The sequence below is a fragment of the Sceloporus undulatus genome, unplaced genomic scaffold (assembly GCF_019175285.1).
Source record: "Sceloporus undulatus isolate JIND9_A2432 ecotype Alabama unplaced genomic scaffold, SceUnd_v1.1 scaffold_14, whole genome shotgun sequence".
Lineage (NCBI taxonomy): Eukaryota > Metazoa > Chordata > Lepidosauria > Squamata > Phrynosomatidae > Sceloporus > Sceloporus undulatus.
Genome location: NW_024802936.1, coordinates 3,797,633 through 3,821,701, shown reverse-complemented (window position 1 = coordinate 3,821,701; position 24,069 = coordinate 3,797,633). Strand labels below are relative to the sequence as shown.

Below are 24,069 nucleotides of genomic sequence, written 5' to 3'. Positions count from 1 at the left end.
ACAAACTGTTCTTTCCTCACTCTTGCTATAACTCATTGTCATGTTTTACTCACCTGTTTTCACAGTGAAATCGTGCCAGAATATCTTTGGCTTTTGTTTGATTGTTCAGCTGAATTGCCATAGAAACTTTTGAATGCAGTGGGGCATGAACTCTTATCACCCCTTCAGGTATGTCAGACTGCAGAAATGACAGAAACAACAACCTGTTAATTTCAACAAAAGTATTAACCTAAGTAATGATTAGACAATGAAATATCCCTGCTCTTTCCTTCCCACTGCAGTTGTTTGCACCCCAGAAAAGCCTTTGTTGGGGAATACTCAGGCCTAGGATATGGCATAGGGACTGCAATGGAAGAAGAGGATCTGAGAAAAGGGGGAGAATAAGCAGGACTGATATTCCTCTTTTCATACCCTATGACTGTTACAATTAGGCAGTTAATCCCCTGTTGTACCACTTTTTCAAATGCTTTTAATACATCCTGATCTCTCTATCCCCCCCTTCCTCTCCTTGTCCTTGACTTATCTCTATTGTGTAAACTGAGTTCAAAGTGCAAAAGTAGCAAATACAGAGGGCCCTTCCCTTAAGGAAGGGAATTTCACGTATACTCATGCCCCATTGAAAACAATGGAATGTGCTTGCGGCACCATGCAGCATGCGCACCATGGGCACGTGCACCATACACTTTATTCTTGTGCGGATTCAGTATAAGCTTGAAACTGCATAGGGCGTGGGCACACTGTACTCAATTAATTCAGGTGGTGGGAGGGGAGCAGGTGGAATGTCAACCTTCCCAGTAGGCTTAGGCAAATTCAGACTGCTGCAGCTTCTCCTAGCTTGTGTGTACATCTTTGATAATAACTTTTTGCTGCCTGGACCACACTCACACGTTGCTTGGCCACATGTGTCCTGCTTTTCATCAGTGTTGAAATGCTGGTGTGTATCTCTTTCCACTCCTTCCCCAGGGTCTCCAAAATTCAAAGGGTGCTATTATAGGGTGGGAGAGCCCCACTGTGCACACAAAGTGTCTGTTTAGATCATGCAAGATACGACCCTGGGCTTGCTTCCCAACATTTGGGGCTAATTACAAAGATCACAGAGAGGTCTGTTGTTTAAGGCACAAAACGGGCTGGGAATGTAAGAGTTTTTTATCATTAGCCAAAAAGATGTCACCAGCATGTGGATGTTTTTTAAAAAAGAATTCATCTAGGAGGTGAATTTTACTGCATCACAGTCACTTCTATCTACTGATGAAATAACTGATATCACAGAAACCTAGAAGAGAGGGGGGTGAAACGGCTAAGGTGAAGAGAGGTAGAAACTTTGGAAAGAATGAATGGAAACGGGTCAGATCTGAGTAAGCCAAAGAGATTTTTTTCCACACTGAGATGATGCATGGTAGTTTAATCTCATTGGGAGCAATGATTTCCTGTTGGAGATAATGTGGCTCCTACTGTTTTGTAAAGGTAGATCTAAGCACAATCCATCTGACCTTACTTGGAATGCTGCAGACTTTTGTCAGTCTTTTTGTGAATAATAACCAGAATAACTCAATTAGCAATGCTTACTTCCAGTTCCTAACACAATTAGTACTACACAGAGAAAAGAACAATGGCAGACTTAGTACTTTATCCCACATTTCTAGTGTTGTGTAATTTAGAACATATGAATGCCAGGTTTTATGCTGAGCTGGCTGAAATTTAATTCAAGTTATCAAAATACTGTTCACTGCCAGTTTCATGTTCCATTCACTATGACTAATACTCTTCTCTGTCAAAGATTTATGTCAGGAATCAACCAAATTGCAGTTCTGAAACCTTGAAATGGACTGTATATTTTTCTTCTTCTGAGCTATTTTGGGCATAGATTTCTTTTTAAAGAAAAGAAACCAATAAACACAAACAATAAAATAATTCCTCCCCCCCACGATTCCAAAGATTCTATGTATGTACCATTTCCAGGTATGGGAATTGGGGAGTTTGTCTCTTCTAGAGAGGGTTGTACATCCTCAGAAGGAATAGGGATTTAATTTGGATATGCTCCTGAATCCTTAGAGGACCAAATGACATCTCTGCTAAGGAGTGGATATTATCTGTGTTGGTAGGTATGCTAACTACACCCTTGCCTGACCATTGCAATGGGACAGCCTGGTCATTGTAGTGAATGAACTGGTAAACCCATGTAATGTACTTTATGTGTACTACCTTTCTGCTTGGTCTAGAACAGAGGTGAGCAACTGCAAACAGGGCAGGGGGCATTTTTCCTTCCTATACCTACCTGATGGGCCATGGTAGCACATTTCAGTGTGCCTGAAGTGACAGCATTACACTTCTGGCTGCCATTTTGGCTGATTTTGCAGCTAATTTTTTTCTTTTGGGGAGAGGTTTGAAGGGCTGATGATTAGGGGAGCAAATGCTGTCTTTGGCCCAGTCCAGACGAGTGCGAAAGGATGCCCTCATCATGTGTGAGGGGCGGCACTTCTAGACGCTCCTCGCACGTGACGAGGGCATCAAAATGGCAGTGCCCTGTACAGATGGGCACCACCATCGTTACGTACCGGACTCATAGCGTCTGCACACTGTGGCGCCATTATGACGGTGCAAGTGCACCATTGGTGCATTGCGGAGTCATAATCGTGCCACAAGAAGAACCCGCTTTTTGCAGGGGTTTTTTGGTCCACGGAGAAGTCCCGCGTTCTGGAGGCTGCAGCTTCCCCGCAGACCAAAACCAGGGGCCAGGAGACCGCCCTTTTTGGGTGGTCTGTACCCCACCTTTGTCTCTTTTTTTGGGAGGGGGAGATTTGGGGTGGATCATACCAGTATGAGTACCCCAAATTAAAATGGAGGGTCTGGTGCATTTGAATAGCTGCTATCGTCAAATAGCTTATTAGCCAACCTGGAAGCAGGCCTTCTCAGCAATAGCACCCACCTTGTTAAATGCTCTTCAAAGTGGTATTTAGGAAGTGGAAACTTTGGAATACTTGAGGCACCTATTTAAGACTGAACTCTTCACCCAGGTCTTCTGATTTTAATTGTTGTATATTATTATGGCACTTTGTTATTTAATATCTGCAAATCATTTTGAGATTCTTGGAGAGCATGGTTAGCGGTCTGTAATCAATGGGACAGATATATAAACAAATAACCACCTCCGTTCTTTCTGGCCTCTCTCGCTCCATAGTTTTTCTTCTTAATAGTCTTCGCACACCTTTGTCAAACATTAGCTGCCTTTTGGTATTGTTGATTGTAGCCTCATTCATCTTTCTCACCTGAGAAATGAGAAATGCTGGGACCTAAATGATCAGAAAACAAAACAAAACAAAACCCCTAAGTATACAAGACAAATGACTTCTCAAAAGCCACCCTCAAAGACATTCCTTGAATGTAACTTTGAGAAATTCCTGACAGGCAGTCTTGGAAACAGAAGTCTTAAAATAATCTCCTGAAAATGATCACAAAGGCATTTTCTACATATCCCAGAATTCCTCCTTGAAATTTTCTTATTTGTTCAGCTTTCCCCCCTCCCTCCAGAGAAAGGTAATAAATGTCAACAACATTTCCTTCCACCAACCCCCCCTGCCTGCACCACTGTACAGCTTTTATGCTAATAGGACAAAGCATCAGTCACAGTCAAAGCATCAGACATACTATTTGCAACTAAGAGACTGATTTCCTCAATCCTTGTGGTCTTTGATGAACTCATACTGACTGGCCACTCATTTTCTTTTGCCTTTCATTGTAGATAGAAAGTTTATTGTAACTTTACTAAATTGGAAGAAAAAATCTTTCTTGTATTCTATTAAAGTCTTTACCTCCTTGTTTATTACTTTTTTTAAAAAAATCATGTAAATGCTCTGTACATTTTCTATATACAGGTCACTTTCCACAACTTTATTGAATGTATCTGCATTAGTTTGCAGCCACTGCATATAACTAAGAATTAACTCTGATTGAAGGATACTACTGTGAAATTGAAGTGTGCTCCTGTAAAATAGGGAGTAAATTATGACTTGAGTGTCAAGCTCTACAAGTTGGGGATTGATTCTGCATCAAACCCACACTAGAAATGGTATTCAGTCTATATTCAGAGACATTACCCTTGCAAGCCAGTCTCATAATTCAGAAACATTTTGGGAGCCTGAACTAATAAGCTTCACAAATGATTCAGCTTTGATTATAGTTCTTCTCTGTTTTTAAATATAAAAAGAAACTGGCCACATAAATCAAGCACAGGAAAGTTAGTTTCTTCTGGCAAAGTAAAGACCAACATACAATGTTAGATTTATCTCTGTACGATAGCTTATTGCTAACATAGGTGTTAAAAGCATAAGAATTCTGCCAGAAAAATATGGCAATCGTTTTGAACAGTAATAGTAGGAACTAACATTTTGACTTACCGTCCACAGGATATCCTGGTATTTAATCAAAAGTCTCACAACATGGGCTGTGGTGGCAGCTGCTAACATCTCTTCTTGGTTTGCACGTTTGCCTTTGCAGATGAAAAGGTTTGGGGCAACAATCATGGAAACATTCCATAAAGTCATTTTGTTTTTCCTCTCATTAGCTACCACCTTCTTCAAAAACTGCAGAAGGGCCTAGCAGAAAAAAAGGCTACTCAGTCTCAATTTACTGGATCACAAAGATCATTCAGTGTGTTTCTGACCTATCCTATGAATGTCAGATAGTTTAACCACAGTAAATCCTGGCAGAAAAGCCTGGTGAATTTTCCTTGGGTCTTAACAATTCTGGTTCAGTGCTGGATTGTAATCCTAGCAAAATATATTAACATTGGCTGGTATTATGTATTGCAGTTGTGGATTCAGAAATGCTTCAAATTTAGTAAGACTATATAGACTATGTAAATGCCCCAGCAACCCACCTTAACAGCCAACAGCCACATTAGGTGAAGGGGATCTGTTCAAATGATCAGGGCACAAGGAGAATGATGTTTTCAGCCCCTTCTTACCAATAAGTGAGGCTGCAACAATCAAAAGCAGGACCACATATGGCTACATGTGTTGTCCTTTTGGAAGTGCTTGGTTTCTGCATATCTAATAGGCTCATTTGAAAGTCAACAAATACAGATGGCAAACCACACTGAATAATGTGCCTGCCTACCTTGGCTGCGTCCCTGCTGGAATCAGGAAGCAACAGGATCAGTAAATGCAAAGCCTGCAGCTGCAGTTTGACTTGAGAGATTTCTAAGAATAAAATGACAGGGACATTTTTAAAATAAAAAAACAACAACACTCTAACCTGGGGAAAAGTCCACTTTTTAAATAAGTTTTGATTGCAGCACTGAATATTTTATAACAGTGTAGGCATTTGTCCAGTAGGCTGATGATAGAAGCCCGCTGACAGGATCAAACAAAAAACGTTAAGAATCACACATAAGTGGGTCAGCTCCATTAATCCTTTCCCATCCTAGCTTCCCAGGCTAGGCATAAAAACAAATACAGTGGTACCCCGGGATACGAAAGCACTGCCTTACGAAATTTCCGGGTTACGAAAAAAATCAATAGGAAAAAACTGTTCCGGGTTACGAAGGTTATTTCAGGTTACGAAAAATTTTTTGGTGCTTTTCGGCGCTATTTCGCACGAAATCGCGGCTTTTCCCCATTAGCGCCTATGGCTTTTTCGGCTTACGAAGGATTTCGGGTTACGAACGCGGCGGCGGAACGAATTATTTTCGTAACCCGGGGTACCACTGTAACTGTTTTATGCCCCATACACAGACGGGAGATATGTGGTTACTTAATATGGAAGTTCCATTTAGCAATTATTGTCATCAGTAATAGCTGTATTATTGTTGTTGTTTTTTTTAAAAACTCTTTCCAGATAAATTAGTCTACACAATTCTTAAGTCGGCAGCAGACAACGTCTTCTGGTCAGAGGCCAGAATGGCACCTATTGCTGGATTTACTGCTGAATTTGAAGTGGAGAATCCTCCCTCTTAAAATGATAATTCAGACACTGGATTGCATCTTATTGGTACTTTCAACTAGAGTAGAACCACTGAATCAATAGAATTTACATTTAGCTTTCCTGCAAACTCTGTTCCTCTTTGGTCATGCTGTCCCATACCTTTGTCACACAACAGTTTGACCTTTTCTTTCATTTTGCTAATTGGAAGACTTGGCCTTTTACAGTTTCCTTTGACACCGTTGATCACTGTCTCCTAGTTGACATACTCTCTGACCTTGGGTTCTCAGACTCTGTTCTCGACTGGTTTAGATCTTATTTGTCTGGCAGATCTTTTGCAGAGGTTGCAGGTGGACAGACTTCATCCTCTGTTCCCTTATCTGTGGGTGTTCCTCAGGGCTCTGTTCTGGATCCCCTTCTGTTTTCTCTCTACACATTGTCCTTAGGTAAACGCATTAGTTCTTTTGGTTTTTCCTACCATCTGTACGCCGATGACACCCAGTTGTATCTTTCCACACCTGACCTTTCTCCAAGGCTTGAACAGCAAGTTTCATGTTGTCTCGCAGCTGTCTCGCAGTGGATGTGCCATCGGCGTTTGAAGCTCAACATGTCCAAGTCGGAGCTTCTTGTCTTTCCTCCTAAGTCCACCCTTCAACACTCCTTTTCTGTCTCTGTGGACAACATTTCTATTCAACCAGTCCAGCAAGCCTGCAGTCTTGGTTTTATCTTTGATTCTTCTCTGTCGTGTATCCCTCAGATCCAGACCACAGCCAAGGCTTGTAGATTCTTTTTATACAACATTGCCAAAATCCGACCATATCTCTCTGCCTCTACTGCCAAGATCCTGGTCTTGTGGCCTCACGACTCGATTACTGTAACGTCCTCCTGGCTGGGCTTCCTCTTTCTCACCTCCGTCCTTTAATTTCTGTCCAGCACCCTTCACTGGCTCCCCCTCCCTTTTCGTATTCAGTACAAGCTGCTGCTGTCCACGTTTAAAGCCCTACATGGGCTGGCCCCTCCTTACTTATCAAACCTTATTTCTTCTCACCTTCCCACTAGGGCCCTCCGTTCTGGTACTCAAGGTCTGCTGTCCCAGCCCAGGATTTCCTCTGCCCCATCTCTGATTCGCCCCTTTTCACTCGCTGCCCCATACTCCTGGAACCTTCTTCCCCCACAAACAAGAGCTATCTCTTCTTTAACCAGCTTCAAAATGGAGCTGAAGACCATCCTGTTCAGAGAAGCGTTCCCAGGTATTGCATAATTGTCACTTGCTTTTTGTTGTTCTTTTGTTGTCTGTTTTATTGAATCATTTCCTGTATTGCTATGTATTTTATATGTATTATCCTACTAGCGAGGCCCCTTCCCCACCACCTTTCCCTTCTCCTTTTGTGTCGTGTCTTTTTAGACTGTAAGCCTGAGGGCAGGGAACCGTCCAATTAAAAAGATTGCATGTACAGCGCTGTGTAAATTTACAGCACTTTATAAATAAAGGTTAATAATAATAATAATAATAATAATAATAATAATAATAATAATAATAATAAAATTGTCTTATAGGATACATAATCAGTAAGGATGATAAGCACTCATATAATCTACTATAGGTCAGTGACGCAGTATCACATTTCCACCCACATCATAAACGTATGTATGAATTCTTCTTTCACTGGAGTATTCAGAATCATCTTTAGTTGTCACAGTTTATAGATATCAAAAATGTCATATCTGTTAACTCTGCATGTTTGGGATATAAACTACGAGCAAAGGACCATTTTCCCCACTGGGATTTTCCAAAATAACGATGTGTTTTGTAATGGTAGATTTGGAGATCAACACAGAATAGGAAGAGCTCAGCATCCCTTCAAAACAATTAGAATGTGAAAATGTGCAGCTGGAGCTGGAAGCCAAATAAAATAAAATAGGCTGCAATTCTCTTCAAACTTGTCTGGGAATATTTGGGTTTACATCAGAAAATACATGGATGGGGTTACACTGTTTAGAATTTAAAATCTGAGGATTCTTAATGAGTAACATATTGGGGTGGTGGAACCATCTGGTTATGAAATGTTATAGCAGATGAAATATTTTGTGAATCACAGAGTTGATGGGCAGGTTTGTAGCAAATAAGTTTTTAGTCTTTTATCTTTGCAACAGTATATATATGACTAAGGTTTAATCTTTTAAATTATTTTCTTTCATTTAAATGGGTAAGAAATCGATTTGGTTTATATTTTCACTTACTTTTTCCTTACTTTGCATCTAGTGTTAAACTGATAGGTGTCACCATTTTACATTCTTAATTGATTTACTTTTATTATATACATATTAAATGTACATACTTATCTTGATATTACTGAGTCTTACTGTGTAAAGGCAGATGAAACCTTTTTATATTTTTCATGCTGATTTTGTTGTTACTAATCTCTGGATTATTATAATAGAAAGATTAATAAGAAAAATGATTTACAGCTATGTATTATCATTAGCTAGAATATCAGAACTGAAGCTGAATTAGTTGTAGATTCCATGTACTTCCATGTTTCTTTTCTCATGTATCCCCTACATAATATACTTTTCCAGATTAATTCTATACACACTTCCTTGAACACTGAAATATTTGGGATTTACTTCTGAGTAAGCATACACGATTGTCTCTTCTTTTTATAAAAACTCAACCCCAGGTGCTGGGAAGACAGTCCTAAGTAAGAAAATACAGGGAAACTCTGTTCTGGTTTCAAAAGGAGCAAGTGCCTTAGAAAGAAACCTTGTTTTTAGGAGCACATTCCTTGCATAATTTGTCCTATGGGTCACAAGCAGGCCATCTTTTCTTATGGCTGCCAGTCACTTCTTCTTTGATGTCTCAGAAGGCTTCCCTTTTAATTCAAAGCAGTCCACTTAATAATCCATCTCTGTCTCCTGTTAAAACATCAACTCATTCATTTTCAAGGGATTTCTCATGCCACATTGTTTAATGTTGCACAGACCCCAGTTATCATTAAACCACAGATGCATTGCTCTGTTTGTTTTGTTTCACCAATAAATCCACCTCTAAAGCCAGCAAAGTGTAGTGGTTTGAGCAATGGATTATGGCTCTTGAGACTGGGATTCAGCCACGGAAATCCACTGGGTGAACATGGACAAGTTGCACTCTCTCAGCCTCAAAGGAAGGCAATGACAAGCCCCCTCTGAACAAATCTTGCCAATTAAACATTAAACCCCATGATAAGTTTGCCTCAGGGTTGTCATAAGTAGGAAATGACCTGAAGGTCTCTAAAGTCACAACCACAACAGAGCCAGAAACAACATTACTGCTACTGTTTGGAACTATTTTTATACTTAAGAATGGGTCCTTCCTTGTTTATCAGTCCCTGACAGACAGGAGAACACCACTAAAAGCAAAGAGGTTGTCTTTATAGGATCTTGTTGACACAATATTTAAAAGCCAATCCCATGCTTACCAGATTCTGGAGCAATTTCAGCCTAATATCTTCTTCTATAAGCTAGTCATGCTTAGGCAGCCATTAATCATGCTAGTAGGTGTTATTCTGTACATTTGTTTCTACCAATATCATTTCAATAAAGCCATGAATTCCTTTATATTTTCTCTAATTTTTCCTGGGTCCCTAAAGAATCCTGCAGTGAGGAGAACTAGACTTACCTTTTTCTTTCAGTTTCCTAAGAACAAAGATAATAAAAAGCACTTGTGACTATACAGATACAGTACTAACAAAGGGGATAATTTATTAATTAGCTGTACTAAACAAGGCCACAATTTGATAATTAATTTTGGAAAGTGTGGGTAGAGCTACAGACATTTTGGCTGAGTGAGAATCATTAATGTAGGTGGAGCAATAAGGCTAATCATGACTAGTGATAACTTTAATGACTATACAATAGAATGGTGAACCTCAAGATCTTGGTCTCTAAATTCCATCAGCCAGAGCCAACACGACAAATGGAGAGGGGTGCTGGAGGTTCTTGTCCAGAAACAGACTACAGAATCTTGTTGAAATTTTTAAAGGAAAGCACAAAAGTAGCATATTACTATACTAGATTACTACAGTTAATGAGTAATTAGTGACAGCAGTAAGTTACTTTTTAAAAAGGAAGGGCAACAAATCCACCAAGCTCTGCCTTGTAAGGAATGTCACTGAAAAACCACAATCACTACAGCAGCCTCTTAAAAATCCTCTGGAGAAGCTGCAATTAATTGTATGTGAGATTATGTGCCTTTCGTCCATTGACTTATAAGGCCACAGGAAGCAGTGGTAGAATGAAAAGCATCAGCCAACCAAACAGATCCAACAATAGCTGTTTTCCTAACTTAAAAAATTAAACAGATCCAACAATAGCTGTTTTCCTAACTTAAAAAATTAAGATTTGAAATTTTCCAATGTCTGACCAGGATTGGCTGGTTTCACAATCCTTGGCAGCATATCTAATCCTGTGATCCAAACTATCCTGACTCAACAGCTTGTTTCATTGAAATTACTGATATGTTTTCATTTGGCAGCAACACTGCATCCTGTATGGATCAAAATATAAAAAACACCTCAGGGGCAGACATTAAAATAATAAAAGATATTAAAATTTTAAACCATCTCTCCCCCCCACCCCCTTTTATGAAACACACTGTTTTCACTAAAAGAGATAACACCAGGGAGAGAAGCAACAGAAAATTTCTGTTTGGAAAAGGTTCCCTTATCCTCCTCTATCAATGTTATCAGCAATACCCTGCCATAAATGATAAATTGTTGTTTACAAGCCTAACTAGAAAAGGCCTACGCAGAGAATGCCACACAGGCAGTATTTCAGTGGGTGTTTACAGGTTGTGCGTACAACCTGTGGCTCTGTTTGCATTCACAGCCCAGCAGTTCCATTCTTCTAGTGTCTTGTCAAATAAACAAAACAAGGCTAGAATACAAGCAGCCAAACTTTTTAGCTCCCCTACAATGCGGCCATCTGTGCCACAGAACAAGCCCTGTCTGACATTTGGGGGCATTTATAAAAACATTTGCAATGTAACGACCTGTCAGTGCAGGGTTGGGGCACCATGTATACACGTGTCCTTCTAATTTAATGTGTGAGTTATACTAGCTACATATTTAATTCTTATGTGTCAAATTATGCTCCTCTATTTTTAAAATATTAGCAGTTGAGAATAATTCAGATTAAGACTGTGGTCCAAAGAAGAGGTACTTTAACTCTTATTCCCATGCTTTGTTGCTCCTGAAACCTGGCTCCTGAAACCATTATTTTTTTTTTGAACCTGTGGTTTGCTTCTTTCCCAGTTCTGAGTGTAATTCAAATCTTCAAAATCTTACAGTGCTTCTTGGCTACCATACATCCCAGTTTCAGTGAATTTATAATGTGAAGCTCTTCTACAATTGCTCCACTTTCTGAGCTAGAAGGGACATCAACCTGAAAAAGGACATTTCCATTGGTAGCACCTTGCCTTTGGAAAGCTCTACTCTTGGACTTTGAATGGCTGGACTACATAACCACAAATTATTGTACCTTTGGCAATAACAAATGACATTAACAATGGTTAATTTAAGACTATCTCAAAGTGGTTTCTGAAATTTATCTTGTTTAAACAAACTATAGTTGGTGTTAGCCACATTTCCTGCTTTGGATGACAAAAAAAAAATGTAGCAAAAGTTTTCAAAGTGATCGTCTTGGCAGCAGCAGAGGTAGTGACATATGTGACTCTGGTAGGAGGCCAAACTCATTTATATTGTGCTAAACCATGACATTAAAAAAAGCCCATTGTGTGCTGTGAGTGGTTGTCCTGGCTGAGATGAAAGAATCATGTATATTTAGTATAGGGACATGAATAATAATAATAATAATAATAATAATAATAATAATAATAATAATTTATAGCCCGCCAATCACAAGGAAATATTGTATTAAAATAAAATACAATAAAAAAGATAAAACTGAGCGACGTAAGTCACAGTAATGTATGAATGTATTCCTCATTTCATCTATCATGTTACATGTGGTGACATATCCAGTTTATCCTATTGACCACTCAAGATACTTGGACTGGTGTGTGAAAGATAACTGGCTTATAAGAATTATATTGGCAGCTCTTCCATGCACATTCATTCTCACATGAGCCTAAACAAGGACTGAGGTTCTGCACTGAGGCATACTTGTAAGTGGGAGCGGAAAAGATGCTGGTGAGGCTGCTGAAGTAAATATTTGGAGCAAAGCTTATGATTCTTTTAAATTTCTGGATTGTGAATAGTGAGTCAAATTGTTGGATTAAGAAGAGGATACTAAACAGAATGCTGACTGCTCTACTTACTTTCCACTAATGAGATGAAGGCAGGCAAATATTCCATAGTGAAGAGGGGACTTGGAAGTTCCCGTATAAACATCTTCAATAGTCCTGCTGCGTCATTGTTACGTACTTGATCCCAGTCAAAAGTATCTTCATCAAATTTTGCTTCAATTTCTTGGCGAAGACTCTGAAAGATAAAACAAAAATGATTGATTAGAAAAAGCTGCCAATAAAAGAGAATTCTATTGCCCCCACAAACTGCCTAGGTGGGATTGCAATATTTTTAAATGAAGCTGTTCCTAGAATAAAAGTATCTGAATTTGGCACTTAGCAGTTAAATATAAATATTTGCAAGTCAGCCTGTGTCAAGCACCTTTCAGCTAGCTTTTCCAAAACAATTCTCAGATGTGTCAAAATGCAAGCCAATTTGCTGTTGTTAACAGACAGAAGAACTTGCAATTTAGGAATGAGCAATAGGGGGAATATGCTGCCTGAACTCTCAGCAAGTGCTCTTATATTCCAAACCATGCTCTTATGTTCAAAATGTAAAGCACTAAGAGACTCACAGCAATTCCACACTGCAGAAATAAAGTGGTTTGACACCATTTTAACTGTCATGGCTCCATCCTGTAGAATCCTGGGATTTGTAGTTTTGTATTCAGCCTAGTATGTCAGAGAAGTCCACTGCCTCACAAAACTACAAATCCCAGGATTGCATCAGATCGAGTCATGACAGCTAAAGTGGTATCAAACTGCAGGCAAGACAAATCTCAAACCAGCAGAGCAACTCTCTGAGAAAATTAGCAGCCCAGTCATTACCAGGCCACAGAATACTTATATAGTGGGAGGAGCTAGAACTGAAGCTCTTCAACCAAGCCAGGACCGTATGACTTGAAGAAATCAATAAGGGCTCTGCTGGATATATGTAAGTCCTGCCCCAAGCTGTGTTTTCCATCTGAAAAAACCCCACAAAGATCACTTTGCCAGCCATCTTTTGACAAGCTGTTTCTTGTGAACTGTATGAATGGCATTTTGTCTAGTTTAGCCATCAGTAATCATTGTATGAGGCAGACATGAAGAATATGCAGAAACCTACAATGGATCAGAGATTGGAAGACTACAGATTTGTAGTTAGAAGTGATTTGTCTTACCCCTCTAGCATAATCCCTAGGTGCCAATTAAATTCATTTTTCCCATCCATGATTTTAAGCACTCTAACCTGGGCAATTACAAAAACAATACACTGGATATCAAGAAGACTGGTTCATATTTCTAGAAGATAAAGATGCAATTTTTAATTAAGATGCTAAGTTATAAGAAAGGCTATTTAGAAAAAAAATAACAGTTAAATACTCTAAATCTCTTAAATCAAATCAGCTGACTTCATTCAAAAAAGCAACATAAGGGATTTAACTGTACCTTTTACTGGAGGGAAGGGGAAAGATGATGGAAAGAAACGAATTACCAACAAACCAAACTAGTCAATGCCATGAGCTGTAATATATCTGGAAAGTAATGTGGCCTATAGTTGAATTATGAATACTATCATAAAATCACTGCAAAATCCTGTATGTACTCAAATATAAGCCAAATTGCCCCTATAGTAATTATAAGGTTTTAAAATATCAGAGAAATTAAAAGTATTACTCACATACCCTCTAAAAAGGCACCTACCTTTTTTGTGTGGGTTGGTGAAAGTTTTTTTTTTCATTATAAAAAGTTTCTATAAGATTCTATATGTAGAACTGTATTCCATGTTTTACACACTCATCTTAAATAATGGACTTGTCAAATATGTCTTACTACTGACAAGTGAACGTTGAACCAAAAGGGAGGTACATTAAAATAGCATACATCTAATAACACAGGGAAAATGAAAATAAAACACAGTTCTAAATAATTCAGGATTGTGCCTTTGACTGGTTATGAGCTAAATGCACAGAGAAAAGTGACTTTCCCTGTAAGTATCTCTGCCAATCAGCTCCAATTTATGGCAAACTTTCATTGTGTTTTCTCAGCAAGATTTATTCAGATCATGTATGCCACTGCCATCCTCTTAGGCTGAAAGGGTGTAACTTGTTCACTATCTCCCAGTAAGTTTCTGTGGCTGATTTGGGGATTTGAATCACCTTGTTTCAATGCTGGCAAAATCTTTCCATATCACCCTAACACTGAGCAGTTAAAACTCTGTTGACTCAGATCACTCTGGGGACTACTATTTCTATGTCTTCAAAGTATAGTGATATTTTGTTAAGCCCTGCAGTATACTCTCGATCCAATACAGAGAGAGGTGGGATACAAATTATTATTATTATTATTATTATTATTATTATTATTATTATTATTACTCTGTTTTACCCCATTCCACTCACCATTATTATTGGGCATTTTGGTAACCATGTGGCAAGAAGAGATGATTTTGAACTTTGTTCTGCACTAACCCACACCCTCCAACATTCCACATGAAAACTGGGACACATGTGCCCAAAAACATTAGAGTATGATTGCTGATTAATGAAAATGATTAGATAAGCTAGTAGAGGCTGCAACAGTTTGCTTTGGCTGAGTGTACTGGGTAGGGCAACACTTTGCCCACTCCTATTCTCCTCCCCCCTGTTGAGTTGATTGAATGCAAATTACATTTGCACTTTGAATTCATTTTGCAGCAACTGAACTAAACTGAGAACAAAGGAAAAGCAGGAGAAACGAGAACATTTTAAAAGCAGCTGAAGGGGGGGGGGGGGTACAACAGAGGACTATCCCAGCCAAATTTGGACAGCTGCAGAATATGTTATTTCATATTATTTCCTGGGTTGGTACAATATGATAACTTCCTTTAAATCAAAGATGGGCAAAGCGCAGGTCACACTTGGAGGTCATTTCTGCCATCTCTTAAAGCCCACCATACACTCATGCACACCATTTGTTTGCCTTCCTGAAACAGGCCCTCACCTGGGCCAATATTTTCCTCAAGAGAAATTGAGAGAATTTTCACTGGTTTGCCTCCTCCACAGAATTGTTTTAAGCATTGGAGTGGGGCTTTAAAAAAACCTGGAAGCAAATCGTAGGCACGTTACAGAGTGCCGAGAAGCGGCGCTCTGCCACCGCCGCCTGCAGCGCGAAGGAGCTGCAGCAGCCAAACTGTGTGGCTCCTCCCGCTGCAAATAAGAAGTGCCAAAATGGCGCCTCCCTTTGCGGTGCAGTTATGATGCTGCGAGGTGCCAATGGCACACTCGCAGAGTCATATGCGCTGTGCGGACGCAACATGTCCGCTACGTCAAAATGGCAGCGCCCGTGTGGAACAGGCACCGCCATTTTGTACGGACTCGGTCCATATTAGGGTTAGGGGCGTCCGGAAGGGATGCCCCTTCTCAACCCTAACACGCCCCTTCCTAACCCTAGCACGCCACTTCGGCGCATCTGTAACGCGCCATAGTCACTTTCAGTTTTGAAAAAAGTCACTGCTGGACATAAATAGTTTTTTTGTTTGCTTGTTTTGTTGTGAGGGGGAACAAAGAAAAACTACTCCTATGTTTTCTAGAGTTCTGTCTGGTTTAAAAACACAGAGGAGAGGATTAGTGTGGGTGAGTGAAGTGCTATAAGATACAGTCAGAGTTTTGTGAAGTTGAAGGCTTTCATGGCCGGCATCCATAACTTTTTGTGGGTTTTTCAGGCTATGTGACTATATTCTAGAAGAGTTTATTCCTGATGTTTCGCCAGCATCTGTGGCTGGCATCTTCAGAGAATGCTGGCATGGAAGAGAATTGTGTGTGTGTGTGTGTGTGTCACTCACTCTGTGTGACCCTGTGTAGGGAGGAGTGATTTCCATTTTAATCTGTGTATTGTTCTGTTGTTGATGGCAAGGACTCAGGGTGGGAGGATATGCAAAGAGGATTAGTGTCTGTTTAATTAGTGATCATTGTCTGCTGGGAAAACCCCTGACCCTGAGTGGTTTTTCATTTGCGTTTGCTGAGTCCTTATCTTGCTGTTATTCAGGACTAACAGCCAAACTTTGTCTACTTTAAGGGTTTCTTCCTTCCTGTTGAAGTTGTCCAGGTGTTTGTGGATTTCAATGGCTTCCTTGTGCATTCTGACCTGATAGTTGTTGGCATGGTCTAGAATTTCAGTGTTTTGAAACAGCATTTTATGTCCAGGATGGTTTATAACATGTTCTGCTACTGCTGACCCATTTTTGCTCCTTAGAGACGGTGCAACCCCCAAACAGTGTGGTGCCACTGTGGAGCAAAAAGAACTCAGAATTTCCAGGTTCTTTGTGCGACGCTGCAGTGATGTTGCGAGTGCACTTACGTCACAAGATGCTTGGCGCTTATGTAGTAGGGTTGCGAGGTGTGTGGTCACTCCACCCCCTGGCAACCCTACTATGTGTCCAGGCCGGAGCAAAGTGCCGGCCTGGATCAGGCCTCAGTCTGCAGTGTTTCATGTTCCTTGATTCATGTTTGAACACTGTTTGGTGGTCCCAATGTAGACTTGTCCGCGGCTGCATGGTATGTGGTAAACTCCTGCGGCTTTCCTTTAATCAAGTCTAACAATAGGATTTAAGCCCTGGTCATGATGGAGTATGACTGTGACCTCATCTTCTAGTAGATATAATCAGAAATTAATGGAAATAAGAAATCACACATTTTTTCCAAACCTTTAGTTACATTCAAATATTTAATTAGAGCCATATGCATTTGCCTTAAACATATTTTCTGGAATGCTTTCAAATTCTAACATCAACATAATATGCAGTAGCGCTGAGTGGTAAAATATGAATTGGTTTTTTTAAAGACTTCCCTGTTGTCCTTGGGTAACATTTGATCAGATGTAAATGATACAATAACTGAATATTAAAAACATTACATCTGTCATGTGGATGTTTGGCTTATAATACATATTGCAAAGCATTGCCTGGATACAAAAACATAAATAATTCAAAAACGAACAGAGTATCATATAAACAAATTATGAGAGAGAATATTCTGACTAAACATTAGGAAGAACTTTCTGAGGGTAACTTTCTGAGGCCATTTGAACAGACTCCTCAGAAAGAAGGCAGACTCTCATGGTAAAGTACCAGGCCTTCTATAGCAGTGGATTCTAGCACTGACCTGGGGTTGGCGCCTCAACTAAGCTAGCAATGGCGTGTTACAGAGCGCCCAAGAAGGGCGCTCTGCCGCCGCCGCCACTTGCTACATCTGGGAACCGCAGCAGCCAAACTGCGCGGTTCCCGGGCGCAGGAAGAAAGAAGCGCCGAAATGGGGCTTCTTTCTGCGATCCGGAAGTGGTGCCTCAAGGCACTAGTCGCGCACTCACGGAGTCACTTCTGCCATGTGACGTCCAGACACTATGCGTCCACGACGTCAAAATGTCGGCCCCAGTGTGGACGGGCACCGCCATTTTGTATGGACTCAGTCCATATTAGGGTTGAGGGGCGTCCGGAAGGGACACCCCTTCTCAACCCTAACATGCCCTTTCCTAACCCTAGCACGCCTGTTCGGCGCGTCTGTAACGTGCCAATATTTAGTAGCATGGCTAATGACAATTCTCTGAAATCCTTTTGGGGCAATTGTCTGGTTGCAGGGCTCTGCATTTTTTCCTCACATGGTTTCATTGTAATGCCATTGAGCACAAGTACTACAAAACTCCATGTGAAATCTGCAACAAAATATTGGAGTGCTTCTCGGGCTTATTCCCTCCATAGTAAGCCCATAGTAAGTCCATGTTCAGTGAGCATGATCTGCTATAAGTGCCCTGTGTTAAAAAAAATTTTTCCTGCAACTGTCCCTCTTCTTTTTCTCCTCAAGTTACTGTGTACTCTCTACAATGGGCTTCTCTTCCACTTAGTACTGATGGTGCCATTTAGACTACATAGCAATCAGTACTCAGGAAAATGAAATAGCTATAAATATATATGTAGGAAGTGTGGTTTAACATATGAGTGAATGACCCAATGTTGCTTGCTCATAAACATGTTTCTGACAACAAGTGTTGTCACCAATCTGTACAGTTTGGGTGGAAGAGGTACATACCTTAACACGTGAAGCAGATCCAGGCACGCGAAGAATTCCTTCTGTTTCCAGGCCTGTTTCCTCAAGTTTGAGCAACAGCTATGCCACAATAGATAAAAAGATTACTTTTTTGATATCTTTTGGTGCAGACATAAAACATGTACAATTTGGGCTCTACAAACTTAAAACGGTAAAGCCATTATTCAAGAATGATGTACCAACAGAATAGGCTACTATGTGTATGTGGCATTGTGCTGTAGAAGCTGGCTCTAACTCCAACATCATTGTCTGCATTTCTTCAACACCTGACCTCCCTACTTGGGGAGGCAGGCTTGAAAGTGACTTCAATATGAGTAGAAGCCTCTATGCAACTGGAAACTCTTACACCAGGAATGTTGATTGTGTGGATGTTTCTCTTCATATTCAAGCAAATACAAGTGGAAACCTCCTTCAGACTTCAAAACTGGAAGGATGAGAACTGAGGGGGCATGGCAGTTGGTGTGCCCCTCCCCAGTGTGTGTGCCCATTATATACCATTCAAGTATAACGTGTAGTCTTTGTTAATTCCATTAGCTAGATTGTGTCTTAATGTTGGTAACTGTGTATCACATGTTTTCTTGCACACAAAAAAGTTAGATTTGAAGTAACTTTACTGAATCCGAGGACTAGAGGGGATGTAAGAGTACATTTTGTTCTCCAGTCTGATCTATGAAAGGATATCTTATACCAGGTATCTATGAAAGACTATGTTATACAATTTATTTCCCCTTGGGACCTATCTCAAAGTTACACAACCCCAAAAAGCAAATATAGAAATGACCAGTGGTCTATTATCTGGTATCCTAAAATTCAATTTGGAGGCTGAAAAGTCTGTGTGTTTCACTATAGGAATACTTTTAGTTCAGCAAACCTCTCTTTCCTCCCTCCCTCCTGCAAAATATGCTCTTCAGCATTGGGTGGGTGGGGGTCCAAGAGGATTGCAAGCCATGTGTTGCCAATCCTTGTCTCACACAATCAGAACCGCTGGATTTGGTCTCTGGGCTTTGCATAAAATGATATTTCATAGTATCATAGAATTGTAGAGTTGGAAGAAACCACAAGGGCCATCCAGTCAAACCCCCTGCCATGCAGGAATTCTCAATCAAAGCATTCCCGATAGATGGCCATCCAGCCTCTGCTTAAAGACCTCCAAAAAAGGAGACTCCACTACACTCCGAGGGAGTGTGTTCCACTGTCGAACAGCCCTTACTGTCTGGAAGTTCCTCCTAATGTTGAGGTGGAATCTCTGTTCCTGCAGCTTGCATCCATTGCTCAGGGTCCTGTTCTCTGGAGCAGCAGAAAACAAGCTTGCTCCCTCCTCAATATGACATCCCTTCAAATATTTAAACAGGCCTATCATATCACCTCTTAATCTTCTTTTCTCCAGGCTAAACATCCCCAGCTCCCTAAGTAATTCCTCATAGGACATAGTTTCCAGACCCTTCACCATTTTAGTCGCCCTCCTTTGGAAATGCTCCAGTTTCTCAATGTCCTTTTTGAATTGTGGTGTCCAGAACTGGACACAATATTCCAGGTGGGGCCTGACCAAAGCAGAATATAGTGGCACTATTACTTCTCTTGATCTAGATACTATACTTTTATTGATGTAGCCTAAAATTGCATTGGCCTTTTTAGCTGCCGCATCACACTGTTGACTCATGTTCAACTTGTGGTCTACTTGGACTCCTAGATCCCTTTCACATGTAGTCTCGTTCAACCAGGTGTCCCCCATCCTATAGGTTTGAAGGTGAATTCAGAAGTTCCTGCTCAAGGAAACATCCAAGGAATAGCAAGAAAACATTTTTACACAACACAGTACTAACAAGACTGTCCACTAAATATCACTATGGTTCCACCAGGCCAGCTCTTATAATTCTTTAGAATAAGAATCAGATTGTATCACTTCAAAATTTTAGTACTGAATTTCTAAGATTATTGTTAGGGGTCATGCAGATGGGGCAAAAGTTGTGGCCTTTGGCTGCTCCTGCCCTGATTGCGCCAGGACTGCTGCGATTGCACAGGCCTGCTTCATGAGTGGCTTTTTTGCCATTCCTTTCTGTGCTGGCTCGTCCAGGTTTATACACTCTCCGTGTGGCTTCTGGATGTGTTCAAGGCATGCGTTGTATGGACACCATGCCCCCAACACAGCTGAAGGCCAGCGCTTTTGGCATGCCTGTTTTGGGCCTTAGTTAAACACTAAATGAGCTGCATGAAATTGTGCCCTACTAAAACCTGTATCTTTCTATAATGAAAGATAGCTGGAAATAAACTCCAGCATTCAGACTGAAAGATGCTTGAACATTTTTATGGAATGTCTTTTCTAAAGATTAATACAATCAATAATGAGATTTTAGTGTCACAATTGATGTTGGCTTTTTGCTCTACTCACTTTTTGAAGGATGAGTGGAACTTTTATCCCAGGAACCTTTTTCTGGTCATTTTCCAGCAGCACTGCCAACGGAACTCCAAAAAGGCCACTTTCTTCAGAAAAAAAATGTCAAAACATAACAGATCTTTGATGAGCAATACTGGCTGAGTAATAAAAATCATGACTATCCATTTTGTATGCTGTTACCTCGTCCTTTAATCCTTTCTGTTCGGTTCCTCTTTAGCTCTATCCCCAAAGCATCGTAGAAGGCGGTAAGTTCAATCAGAGAGAGGTAGCGAATTTTCTTCATGTCATTAAGAGACAAATCTCCAACTGCAGTCAGTCCCAGTCGGCTTTTCCTAATTGTAAAGTTCTATAATATATTTTTTAAAATTGGTTAAGATTCTAAAAATCACTATGTGGTTGCATGTATTTAAAACAGGCACATAAAAATAAATAAAAAGCAGTTAATAAATAGTATAATACAGGGCCCTCTTAAAAGCCCCTTCATTAAAAGCCTTCAGTTCTAAAATCCTGTCTAAAAAAAGGTTTTGAGTAAAAGGAATGGTTTTCAGAACTTAAGGTTGCTATCCTAAGACTACTGAGCCCAGTCATCAATCCTAACTTCTTTGGATTGGAATCTGAGAGGAGCAGTAGGAGGAGGTGCTAGGCGGACTTGGCTTTAAGGGAGACAGTTCAGAAAGAATGTGAAGGGGACCAGAAAGTATAAAAAGAGGGAATGTGTGTCTGGGGTTTCAGACAGGGTTGACATTTGAGAATTCATAGTTGGAGGAGTTAAAGTGGGAAATAAATGTGTACTAGTTGCTTGAAATGGCAGAAGGGCAAAGTCTGATATAACAAAGGATGAATATCATTATATGGTTGGAATTCAATACTGGAACTTAGTATTTAGCTAAGAACTTAAAACATTTACTATTCTTCAGGATATAATAAAACAATAATTTTATTATTGTTCTCTTGTTATTTTGTTTGAATTAAGAGTTAATGAAAGAACAAGAGTCTGGTCTCTAACAAAACTGAGTCAGACTTTCTTCCTTTACCCTGAATCAAAGGGTGGTCAAGTTTACCATAAAGAACACAATGCTAATACATGAACTTGTCTACACTGAGGTTGCCTGGACACCCAGGAACCTAATTCAGGAAAGAGGAGAACTGGAGGAATAAGGACAGTGTGAGTAGCAGGATTTCCTAGAGGTTGGAATTGCAGGGCCAACCTCGGTACAGGGATCTGCCACAGGTAGAATGTTGCAGGAGTTACTCGCCACTAGCATAAAGTAGTTCTGTCAGCAGTGAGGCTGTATGCTCTGGAGGTCTCCTTTATGCCCACTGAGAGGTCACCTGCTGGTAGTGTTTGTGTTATGATCTTGAAATAGAATGTTGTAGGTGCAGCCAATCCCTTATATTGTTTTCCTTTTCTTTAAAAAAAGATGCACCTGATTAAAAAAAGAATGGTAAAGATTTCTCATATTTCCCATCTCAACTGTAACTGAACAGGGTTTTGGAAGTGGCATAGGATACATGTCTTCACTCCTCCATCCAAACCCAGTTAGGAGTCTGCATAGAAGGGCAAACTATTGCCATTGTTAAACCAGACTTAAGAAGAGCCATGATAGTTCAGACCAAGTCTAGGCTTACAAGCCATGAGTGCAACAGTATCTTCCAGCACATGGAACACATGAGGAAATAATCATTATCACAGAGTTATACTAGGGAGGTCACATAGCACAATATAATTGTTTCAGCATAGGTTTTGCAGGCAAGGACAGATAATGTCTTCTGTACAGTTTAGTGGCTGTCCAAAAGTTAACTTTATAATTTCAATTGTATACAGAGTTGAAACTGTAAAGATGATTTCAGACACTCTGTTGAATGTTTAAACAAATACAGTGAGCCTGCGCCATACGTGGGCTCATTATAGGCGGCTTCCAGCTTACACGGAAGCCGCTGGGAGATTGAGAGAATGGCACATGCATGGCCGCGTGGCAAGCACGAGCCCCATTATATCTAATAAGGTTCAAGCATACACACTTTTTGCCTTACGGGGGGGGGGGGGGGGTTCCCCTGGAACAGATCCCCTGCGTAAGGCAAGGGCAGACTGTAATTTGTTGCCTTCCTTTGAACTTAAAATGGACAGTGTTCTAGCAACACAGATTCATAAGAGCATACCCATAAATGTGCAAAATGTCTATGGAGAACGGCCAAAATCCTGTAAGGGAGTTATGTCTTCATAAGTGGACATACATATGCTGGAATTAGAAGAGGCCAGTTTCATAATATCTGTATCCAGTATGTTACTGAATAGCAGAGCTGGCAAAGTGCCTACTCTGCATTGTGCAAGGTCATCCAACAAGTTTCATGGCCAAGCAAGGAATTGAACCTTGGTCTCCAGTCACAGTCCAACACTCAAACTACTATACCATGCTAGCTCTCGAAAGGTGATACAGTACAGGATATCAGTGAATGTGCTTCTCCCCATTTATCATAGAATCGTAGCATTGGAAGAGACCACAAGGGCCATCCAGTCCAACCCCCTGCCATGCAGGAAATCTCAATCAAAGCATCCCCGACAAGATGGCCATCCAGCCTCTGCTTAAAGACCTCCAAAGAAGGAGACTCCACCACACTCCGAGGGAGTGTGTTCCACTGTCGAACAGCCCTTACTGTCAGGAAGTTCCTCCTAATGTTGAGCTGGAATCTCTTTTCCTGCAGCTTGCATCCATTGCTCAGGGTCCTGTTCTTTGGAGCAGCAGAAAACAAGCTTGCTCCCTCCTCAATATGACATCCCATAATATTTAAACAGGCCTGTCATATCACCTCTTAACCTTCTTTTCTCCAGGCTAAACATTCCCAGCTCCCTAAGTCGTTCCGTACTGCAATATGAAATATCTTCCTAGAGAATAAATGGCTAACCATTTGCACATAGACATAGGAAACAAACATTTACGAGGACATGCCATCTTGACACAGCTCTTCCTATATTATTTAATTACAATAAATTACTTTAATGTTAAAGAGTGAAGAAACCTGAAAATTGAATGCATCCATTATTTATATAAATTAAACTCTGTTTTGAAACTATCTGGAGACAGATAAAATAGTGCAACAATGTAACCAGGCAGCATGACACACCATGGTGTTAAACCTTTTATACGTTTTCTTTAAGCATAACTGATACGATGTTTTTTGTAATACAGGATTTTTATAACATTATGGAATTCCTTTTCCTCTCCCTTGACATGAATTCTTGAGGCAATATCCACTCTTTAGGGAGACTGTGAGAGAACTAAAATATTTGGTGCATGCTTTGATTTTGATCCAAGCTTTGTTGATGTAAAAATGGACTTGTGAACAATGCTTTGGCTTTATTATGCATGTCCAAATAAACTCTAGCATAGGGGGAGAGGTAATGTACTTGAGGA

The 24,069-nt window shown here is 40.3% G+C and overlaps 1 protein-coding gene across 6 annotated transcripts in view; it reads right to left on the bottom strand.

Annotated features, from left to right (window-relative positions):
- LOC121917302 (rho GTPase-activating protein 28-like) overlaps positions 1–24,069 on the bottom strand; it is a 98,409-nt gene that overhangs the window by 6,633 nt on the left and 67,707 nt on the right. For 5 of the 6 annotated variants that reach the window (XM_042443147.1, XM_042443145.1, XM_042443149.1 and 2 more), the window contains exons 6-13: positions 20,837–21,002; positions 20,651–20,742; positions 18,244–18,321; positions 12,236–12,398; positions 5,116–5,198; positions 4,395–4,592; positions 3,147–3,290; positions 54–178 (exon numbers count right to left, since the gene is read on the bottom strand). In XM_042443147.1, coding sequence (XP_042299081.1) covers positions 54–178; positions 3,147–3,290; positions 4,395–4,592; positions 5,116–5,198; positions 12,236–12,398; positions 18,244–18,321; positions 20,651–20,742; positions 20,837–21,002 — 1,049 coding nt within the window. The remainder of the gene's footprint in view (positions 1–53; positions 179–3,146; positions 3,291–4,394; positions 4,593–5,115; positions 5,199–12,235; positions 12,399–18,243; positions 18,322–20,650; positions 20,743–20,836; positions 21,003–24,069) is intronic. The other variant, XM_042443148.1, reaches the window with a different exon arrangement.